Source organism: Hordeum vulgare, chromosome 2H, assembly GCF_904849725.1.
Source record: "Hordeum vulgare subsp. vulgare chromosome 2H, MorexV3_pseudomolecules_assembly, whole genome shotgun sequence".
NCBI classification, from domain to species: Eukaryota; Viridiplantae; Streptophyta; class Magnoliopsida; order Poales; family Poaceae; genus Hordeum; species Hordeum vulgare.
In genome coordinates this window covers 486,031,438-486,041,864 of record NC_058519.1, presented here as the reverse complement: position 1 = coordinate 486,041,864, position 10,427 = coordinate 486,031,438, and the positions used below count along the sequence as shown (strand labels likewise).

Below are 10,427 nucleotides of genomic sequence, written 5' to 3'. Positions count from 1 at the left end.
CTAAATACGGATGTATATAGACATACTTTAAATTATAGATTAACTCATTTTGCTTCGTATGTAGTCACTTAATGAAATCTCTTAAAAGACTTATATTTAGGAACGGAGGGAGTACTTATCAAAATTTTGTCATGCCATACAAAAGCTTCAGCTGGTCCCAGTAATAAAAGAAAAAAGTTGAGGTACCTCGGTGGAAATGTCCAAACAGAATCACCGAGAAACAGCCATTTTTTTGGCCACATCAAACTGCTATAAATCCCTTCCGAGGAAAAAAACCTAGAAAATTCGCCGAGAGAGCGGTGGCGCTCTTCCCTCCCCCCCTTCCTCAGTCGGCTCCTCAGCTCGAAAACGCGAGCGCCAAAACTCCCCTGCGCCGCCAAACCGGCGGTTGGGGTTCCGCCCCCCCGCTTCCCCCGCCGCCCCGCGCCCACGCCGCCCACGGTAGCCCCGCCGTCGCCGTGCAGCTCCCCGACGACCCCCAGCCTCGCCGCCTGCCGTGCGCCCGTGCCGCATCGGCGGACTCCCTGGTGAGGCCCCGGAATGCTTGCCCTCGTCGTTTTATGGCGCGGGTTGACGCAGGACCGTCGGTTCGGGCTGATCTCTCCGTGTTTTTGATGAGTTAGTCAGTTCTGTTCGCGCGAAGATGATTTCTAGGTGGAGGCCGGTGGGATGTGGCATGCGCGGTCTTTGACGGCCTAGGGTTTGGTGGCGGCCCATCGGGGTCTCCTGTGATGTTGTTGGGGGGTAAGGGCGAGTCCTGGTGGGTACGGAATGGGGTTTCGCTTAGCGGTCTGGGTGGGGAGGCATGGTCGCCCCATTAATTGGCGATTTGTTGGTGGGTCTCTGATTGGTGTCGATTTTTTCATGGTGTTTCTTGGTTCTTGGAGTCTGAATCGGAGTGGCATTTTCATGGCATTCGTTGAAAGCGGCATGACGGCATTTTCATGCCGTAAATCTGAAGTGCATTTTGTCGATGATATAAAAATTGGTACCAGAACTTCTTGGTTGTTGGATTTCAAGTGTAGCGCTTGGGTGATGTTATAGATCTACGGCTGCAGTGAACGAATATGAGCTGGTTACTGTATTTTCTAGTGAGTATTAGCGTGTACAGAATGTATTTTGAATCTTTGTACAAAAAGATTAATACAAGGACACCGTATACGGCTGCACTGAACTCATATGAGCTGCTTACTATACTTTTCTAGTGAAGATTAGCTTGTACATAATGTATGTTTTATCTTTATGTAGGAGATTAGCTTGTACATAATGTATTCTGAATCTTTATTTAAAAGATTAATAACACACAACATTGTGCGGTTAGTATAGAAGTTACAGGCTCGAGTTGAAGTGTTGTTATTTTTCCATTTGTTGTTCCATGACTGCCATGCGATATTTTTACAAAAGTTACTGTGCCCATGAACCCATGAATTGTTGGATACTTGGACTAATATCAATTAACACCACTGTCCATTACCCGCTCTTTGTCTTGTGCTTCGTATGTGTGGTGTACGGCTCCTAGTGGCTTAAAGTTTCTCCTGAAGGCGAATGCAGTAACTGTTGTTAAATTTTGCAGGTTTGGAACGAATTGTTCCTTTTGTAGAGGTTGTATTACAAGGACCAAATGCCTCTCTTCAAGAGGACACCTTTCTTCTTACTGGACCCGCCAAAGGACTTGGATCCTAAGGAGAAGGTGTTTCAAGTTCGATTTACTAAGGAGATATTTCGGGATTACCAGTATCCTCTTACCTATAACTGTTCACAACTCATTGATTTGTACCTCATAATTTCCAATCAAAATATGTAATTTTGCAGCTTTTATGTTGCAGAAACAGTGTGCATCCTTGACTATTGATTAGGGAATACCTGAATAGATTGAACCTTTACCGTAAAAGAGTTTGGACATGTAATGTGTCTGGGAAATCTAATTTAACCTATGAGGAAGCTTTGGTCTCAGAGCAGCGTGCTGCAGAGAAGGCTCAACAGTTGCCAAGAGAGCTAATGTCTCCTGTTCTCCAGATGATTCAATACAGTAGGCCAAGCTTTTCCTGATTATTACATTATCGTGACTTGTTATGATTATAATTTTTCAGCCTTGTTATATTTTTTGTTTCTTTATGACGCACATGTTGGCCTGTAGAAAAAAAATCAGTATAGCATTTTGTTATGTGTATCGGTAGACTAAGTTACATTGAGATAATGTTTTTCTAAAGGCCATTGAGCTAATGCTGTTAGTTTGACGTGGATTATCTGTGGCACCATTGCATATAATTTTATTCTGATAAGGAGTTCCGCATGTTTGAGATTTTCTGTTTATATCCACTGACAAGCCCCACTTGTTTGCATCAGTTTTCTTTAGGATTATTCAGACATACTTTCTGGATAAAAAAAATGATGATGTGTTCTCTTCCAATGATTCATCACATGTGATTTCCCATTTTCTCTGTCCACTGCACTGTAATAAATGTCCAATCTAGGGCTGGCAATCTATCCATGCGACCGACAGTCTGTGGCATATAGGTTTACTGCACATTTAGTTACCTGTGTCATCTGTATGCTATTAATAATCTGCAGTGTAGCTTTTTTTTCCCAGTGCTGTCGCAAACTATCATTTGTGTTCATAATATTTTCATTCGCTACATGATATACTATTTAGTGAAGAATGCAGAATATTTCTAGGTGAGAAAATTTGTGTTATATTTTTACTAGACCAGGTCTTTTCACTGCATTTGCTTCAGGTACACTTAACTTAACCGACCTTGTCAACAAGATATATGGCAGTCTGCAAGAGAATCTGTTTGAAGGGTTAGAATTACATTCTACAAGAGATGGTTCGGAGGCTGCTTGCAAGATTCTGAAGGTTATAGGTTCAGGTAACACCACAAGCTATGAGGTGGGCTGGATTGGTCAAGACAATGCAATTACCAGCACTTCAGTTCTCAGAGCTGACGATCTAATTCGCAAGAAAGCGCCCTGTGGTCGTAATATGCTCAAGATTTTTATCAGGGAATCAACATCACAAAACTTTCCGTGGATTGTGCATATGTATCTTGCAAAGAAATATGGCATACCCACTGAGCCTCCAAAAGACATGATTGTAACCATCTTTCCTTGTTTCCTTTATTCTCTTCCTTCTTATTACAATCCTAATACATAATGGCTTACAGAATGGTGAAGGATTGCCCAAAGCAAGGAAAAGACTAGCGAATGGGACTGCAGAAGATGCCAGCAAAAGGTCAAAGAAAGGTGAATAAAGCAGATATTCATCTCATCTCTTTCACTTCATATTTTACCATGAGTTTCATTTTGCTACATGTTTGACTGGCTTCTTATTGTTCACTTTCCATGTGACTTTCAGATGAGGAACAAGTAGTGCCAGTTAAATACCCAATCGATGATCTTTTAGTAAAGCCGGTGGCAGATGACCCTGTTTTGTCAAAGAGATGCCCACCATCCACAGATTTCAAAGTGCCTGCAAGTTCTGTGGGAGATCTCCTGATGGTCTGGGATTTCTGCATGTCTTTTGGGAGGCTTTTATGCTTGTCGCCATTTTCCCTATCAGATCTGGAGAACGCAATTTGCCACAAAGAAACCAATCTTGTTCTTCTTGTGGAAATACACACTGCACTTTTCAATTTGCTTATTAACGACGAGGGTGAATATTTTGAGTTTATCCAGGACAGGAACAGAAATTTAAAGGTGATTTCTTCTTATTATTCAAAATTTAAGTCTGAGCGAACTTGTACCATATTCTTTCCCTGAAACATGAATCATATTGTATGTAGGTATCTTTAGTCACCTGGAAGGAGTATCTATGTGATTTCATGGAAATGACAAGTATCTCCAGTAACATATCAACAGTACGAAGGGGTCACTATGGTCTTGTTCCCACTAGGCTGAAACTTGAAATTCTACGGGAAATGGTAGATGAAGCCATTGCAACTACTGCTGTAAGAGAGAAATTAGACGAACGCTTTGATCAGCAACAAGCACTTGCAGCAGAAAAGAGAGAGATTGCTAGAAAGAATAAGGAAGAGCAGAAGCTGATCGTGGAAGTGGCAACAGAAAAGGAAATGAATCAGAAAAATGCTGTACAGGACGGCAACGAGAATGTTAATGGCCAGCTTGTGGCAAAAGAAGGGAAGGAGAGGAAAAACGCTCCCCCCAGCAAAATGGGAGATGCGAAATTGCATCTGGTGAGAACCTATGCCAGCATGTCTTTTAAGTTAATTCCATGTAACCTTTTGTGCACACATGTTAATTCTTACATATGTACATGCATGATCTGCTGAAACTGTTCATGACAATGCTTCTCTCTGCTTATAGGGGAGGCATCTTGAGAAAGAACTACTGGACCAATCAGTACGAACTAGTCCTCTTGGAAAAGACAGATTCTATAACAGGTATTGGTTTTTTAGGCGTGAAGGAAGGCTTTTTGTCGAGAATGCAGATTCCAAAGAGTGGGGGTACTATAGCACCAAGGAAGAGGTGATTGTTTGCCACTGTATAAGTTTCTTTGCTTTCATTTCTGTTTATAACAATTCTATGTTAACTCTGCAATTAACAGCTTGATGCGCTCATTGGGTCTTTAAACATTAAAGGGATAAGGGAGAGAGCACTCAAAGAACAGCTTGACAAGTTCTACGACAAGATAAGGTATGGAACTGGAAGTCTTCTATTAGAATATTCTTTAATTTATTTCGTACTATTGGACTGCTTTTGTGGTGTGGTGATTGCCATTCTGTTGATTCTTGGAATAGAGATATAGTTGACACTATGAAGTGCAGATCTTCACATTTTATATCTGAAGTCTTATATCTTGAATTTATCCAGTTTCTGTTTTGTGCATTTTATGATCTTGTCCTCTTTCAACCTTGCTTTAATGAACATTGCACTTCATATCATTAGATTGGTCTATGTAGACCAATCTGAAAAATCGTGCCTTTATTGTTCATATTTAGAGCAATTTTATTCTTTTGCGATGATATTTGGCTCTATTATAGAAGGGGGTGTTATAAACACTAATTTTGTATTCTGGATCTGGAAGAACTTGGCACCAGATTTTGTGAGTTCTATTTGTGGTGAAAGGGCTGGTTCAGGGCCTAAGGGACGCCCTTTGATCCCTTTGGTGAAATTTGATGTCTTGTTACATAGACAATATCCAAAGTTGTTACATAGACAATATCCAAAGTTTCCAATGCCAAACCCTGGAAATCTCAAAAAAGAAAAATTAATACCCAGCGTTCTTCACTGAAAATGAAATATTTTCTCCGTCCATGCAAAACTGTTTTCCAGACCACAACTCATTGTTGTTTATTTCACTTACACATGTTTTTTTTTGTCTACATGAATAAGTATTCTTTTCTGTTGCCCTTTAACCATACTCTAGAGGACAAGAGCTGGCTTTAGGTTCGCAGAAAGGAATATTATGAAATCTGTGCACTTATGTTAGAACAAAACTAATAAGTACCTTTTTCTTTTGTTTGTCAATATAGAAGTGCTGTGGAGAAGAGATTGAAGGAGGTGACACATCAGTTGTTAGTTGAAGAGGCTGTATTGCGGCGTTCTTCTCGTGTACATGCTCATCCAAAGGACAGCCCCTCTACATCATTCCTTGAGTATGTCAACACATGGAAGCCTATTACAAAGAGAAACAAAAGCAAAGAAGATCGAGCTACTTAGTTGATAGATGGGGAGATAGGCCACTTTTCCTATGGCCTATTTATTGTCTCAACTCTGAACCGTAGTAGGGGTTCATTTCGTGCGCCAAATTTTCGGAAACTAAGGCAGTCGAACTGGAGCTGCATGTAATTTGACCCCGGATAGGGTTGATGTTTTCTTTCTGTAGTTGGTACTGAAGTGGAGATGCTGAAAACCAATCGTTAGCTAGGAATCTGTTATCTGTTGTGGATTTGACAGTTTCTACGCCCTTTCACAAGTGCAATTATTATTAGTACTCCATGATTTCCATGGCTGAACTGGAGTTAGGAGTATGTCTTAGTTTTCCATGGCTGATTTTGTTGGATGTGTGCTTGATCCTTTTTTTTTCTGGTGACGGGAAGGCCTTCATAGCTAGCTTTATTAAATTATAAATAACATTTACATTGTCTGCCAAACGACCAAGAAGAAATCTAGGGGCGTGTTTGGTTTCTTTACTGAATAGTAGCTGCATTGCGTATACTTCTCAAATCAGGTTGAGCAAAAACAACATTAAATGCCTCATCTGTAAGTTGTTTGGTTGCGTGCATTCAGGGCCCCTGCATTAGGTAATATGCAAGTTGTTTGGTTGCCTGCATCCTTGCATTAGGTAATACGCAAGTGCACTTTGTTTGGTTGCCTGCATTGGTCAAGCGGTACATGAACATGGTGTTTGATTACATACGGTGTACATGGTGTGCTTACCTTGTAATCTATTTGGTGAGCTTACCTACAATGAGCACACCTAGCACACCAACGTCACAATACAACAATGGCGATGAACTGGGCAAAAATGATGAAGTTCTTCAGCTTTAGCCCCAACCGACGATCCGCCGTACCATCTTCCACTTTGACACCTCCAACCTTGCCACTGTCAACACTGTTGCCACCGTGCTTTTGCACCAAGTCGGAGTAAGCTTGTTCTGTCGCGTGCCTAGTCTTGAATCCTCTATGGCTGTTGTTGCTATACGACGTCACTTGTGCACTGCTTCTTTCCAGAAACTATAAATCCGTGGAGCCTTACCGATGAACACATCATACCACTTGCCCTAGCAATGCACAAGAGCAAGAGTTGAAGCAGCAAATCAATGGAGCACACAAGTGGAAGAGAAGAAGTAAAGCATGCATGATCATACGACATACCAAGTTCTACCTAGCACTACCATGATGTTATCTTACTACCACATCCAAAAGAGGGTGTCGTCCTATCACCGCAAGTTCATCATCATTGTGAGGGGTTAGTATATACCACCTCACCAAAATATAAACACCATCAAATAGTTTTTCAGCCCTAGCTACACAAAATGTACGTCGTCATCGTCGTCGTCGCCGCCACCGCCATCGCCATCGCAGTCAGGGATCATGCACACTCACAAGCAACACTACTCTAGTAGTAGTGCTTGCCCAGCCAGCTGTGAGCGTCTGCCATGGCAACGAACCTAACACCCTGGACCTTGTTGTCAAGCAGGTGGCTGAGAGATGCCATGAGAGCCTCGTCGCTGAAGCCACCCTGGGTCATGACAGCGCCATACAAGTTAGGATGGACGTCGAGGGGTTTGCACTCCCTGATGACTGTTGCCACCTCCTTCACCGCCTCAGTCATGCTGCAAAAGACATTGATCTCCTCCTCCATGAGGCCTCCTCTCTTCCTCTTCCTATCATGGACGGGGTCAAAAGGGCTTCTCGAAGTGCTTGTCAGGGCCATCAATGACCTCGATGTCCGGGGTCGCAGGGAAGTCTGACATGGGAGAACCAAGAGGCTCCCTCGAGCCCATGGCATGCCTCCCAGTTGCCAGCCCGAAGGAGAAGATGTGCTGCATCTGGCTGTAGTTCTATATGGGTGTGTTCAGGAACTCAGCGTCCCTTGGGTGGTCCTAAGAATGAAATACAAGTGTTGTTAGTTGCGATTAGGAGAAGGTAATGGTGGACATTATGAAAAGGAAGAGGGTTGTGAGCTAACCGCGACATGGACGGCGTAGTGCTCTCCCTCGAGAACTATGGAGCAAGTGTTCTCATTCCATGAGGCGCCGCTAAGATCTCTCATCTTGGACACTTGGATCCATCGACCTCTCCACTTCCTCAGGTGGTTGTACACCTGGGTGGCGGACACGTCCTGCCCACAAAACTCGAACATCTGCTTTGCAATGGTGTTCAAGTGCACCTCCTTGAAGCCCTTGTCAGTCCTCACTCCACTAGAGATGAGCTCACACATCTTGTTCAGCACAAACCTGGACATAAACGCCTGCCACTTCATGTTGTTCGACCTACCATCCTTCTTTGCCTTTGCTGTTGGAGCGACATCAGCAGCAGAAGCAGGAGTTTGCTGAACGGGCACTACTGACACATAGACAGAATCATACGCGAACACCTGTGAATCAGGTGCCATCTCGGACATAGGTTGCGAGTCGTGGACAAACGATGGGGGAAACTGGCTGTCCGACAGAACAAGGGCCTGACTAAGATCTTGCGCCTACTTGGTCATGTCCTACAATTGTAGCACGCATTGACAGTAAGCATAGCACAAAACATACCGGACAATCCACGAAAGCACCAAACACGCTCTATCATACCAAGCACATGCTTCATCACTATCATAGTAAGCACATGGTTCATCACTCTCATACTAAGCACACCACACAATCTATGAGCAGGAACATACATCTACAACAAACAACATGCTACAAATGAACCACCAATAGCTAGAAATCACAGGTCTAAGCACGAATCAACACAAGCACAAGGTTCAACTTCAACCTCTACTACTAATCTAGCCTACCACATGCTTGAACATCTAACCCTACCACAAATTGCAACCGCAGCATAACAATCAACGATATGAGCTCACAGATCATAGCACTAATCAACCATGCATCTACGTCAAACCCTAACTGCAGCTCAGATCTAGCTAGAAGGAATAAATAGAAAGGGGGATTGAACTCGCAAAGGCCATGGATGTAGCTCGAGGACGAGGGGAGAACGATCGTAGAAGATCACCGCCGACCGATGAAGGACCGCTGACGCCGTGGACCGCCGACCAATGAAGATGCACTGCTTACCTACTCGTCGATGCCGATGCGCGTCGCTAGGAAAGCTTGAAAGGGGTAGACAATGGCGGTGGGAGTTGGGGCGGTGAGGGAGGGGGCTAAATAGGGGCGGACTTGGCAGGAGGTGAGCCGAAATCCCGCCGCCATTTTTTTGGCGATGCTGGCGAGCTCGCGCCATCTCCCTGGTCGCATGAGGAGAGAAGCGCGTCGCCCTCCCCTACGTCGCCGAGCCAGGCTCGCGATCTACTACCGATTCGGGCGTTTCCCCTGGGCCTGGCCTGGAGGCGCTTTAAGGTTCGTGCCATGCGGGCCACACAGTAAACGCAGGCAACCAAACGGACCACTTCCTTCCCGTGTGGGCCAGGCTGGGCCTAATGCAGGGAATCAAACACGCCCTAGGATGTGTGCTGGATCCTAGCTACGCTGCGCGTATCTCGAACTTGTATTGGCATACCGATACCGCCTTGACAAACCCTGGGAGGAGTGTTTCGAAAAAAAGACGAACCTGGGAGGAGTGTGTCGATAAGTGGACAACCATACTCACATTTCGAGGCAGGACGACGCAAGTCTATGCCACGGTCATTGTTGATTGTTCGATCGAGTTGTACAACCAGTCCCTCTAATGGCCATGTATATTTTTTAGGCAAACTCGCAAAGCTTCTATTCAACCGTCACAATTTATATGGAAGAATAAGAGATCTTCAGGATGTCCTAACCAAACATGGCGGCTGGTCCCTAGTGATAATGCATGCTTTGCTAGTTTGTGAGCCTCGACATTCGAGGTTCTGAACTCGTGTAAGAAATTAAAGGAAATAAAAGACCTAGATGCCTCTTTAATCTCAAACACAAATGCTCCATGTGACGTCGAGGTTCCCCTTTTAATTGCTTCTATAACATTCTTGCAATCAGATGCAACCAAAACTTTGTGAATATATAGATCATTTGCTAATGCAATAGCCTCTTTGATCGCCAGTACTTCAAGGGTCTCAGGATCATCTATATTTCTGAACAAAACCGAGAATGCTCCTTGGAAATTGCCCACCTCATCACGACATATTGTTGCAGTGGCCCCCATGCCACCCCTTCTCGACACTGCGACATCCGTGTTGATCTTGTAGCGATTCTCCGCCGGTGGAATCTACCAGGTCGGTCGAGTCGTAGAAGATGGGGTTGCTCTCAGAGCTAGTTTAGCTAGGCATTGAAGATCTGAAAGAAACCTGCCAACAAAAGAATATGTTGCATAGGAGTCTGCAGAATTCCTTGCTTAATAACCTTTCGTCTTGCATGCCAGATCGCCCATAGCGTCATGATCATCAGAGTAAAGTCATGCAGCGAAAGGGAGTCACTCATGGCAAACGACCAGCCCTTGGCATCCTCTTCTTTGTTCATGCACATGTGTTGGACTAGCTCATCACTAGAAAGCGCCCAAACACTTCACGACAACGTACAATCCAGTAGCTCGTGTCTCCAACTATCCGCAGCTCCACACACTCCACAGATGTGAGTAGAAGACATGTTACGATGGTGAAGAACGTCGCTCGAGGGAAGCAAATGCTGTGCTAGTCTCCAAGTAAAGATCTTCAGTTTAGATGGTATGTGCAACTTCCACACCGACGCCCAGCCTCGGCGCTCATTGACAGGATTTGATGATCCGCTAGCTCCTTCGATCCAGTCCTCCCTGCTCATCTT

The 10,427-nt window shown here is 44.2% G+C and overlaps 1 protein-coding gene across 1 annotated transcript; it reads left to right on the top strand.

Moving 5' to 3' along the window:
- Nucleotides 1-292: 292 nt before the first annotated feature.
- Nucleotides 293-5,984, top strand: LOC123426785 (DDT domain-containing protein DDB_G0282237). Its single transcript, XM_045110667.1, has 10 exons — nucleotides 293-527; nucleotides 1,574-1,734; nucleotides 1,857-2,029; nucleotides 2,736-3,094; nucleotides 3,165-3,243; nucleotides 3,356-3,696; nucleotides 3,783-4,193; nucleotides 4,324-4,485; nucleotides 4,565-4,653; nucleotides 5,493-5,984. The coding sequence occupies exons 2-10, from the start codon at nucleotides 1,622-1,624 to the stop codon at nucleotides 5,677-5,679; spliced, it is 1,914 nt and encodes a 637-aa protein (XP_044966602.1). The 5' UTR covers nucleotides 293-527; nucleotides 1,574-1,621; the 3' UTR covers nucleotides 5,680-5,984.
- Nucleotides 5,985-10,427: the final 4,443 nt, after the last annotated feature.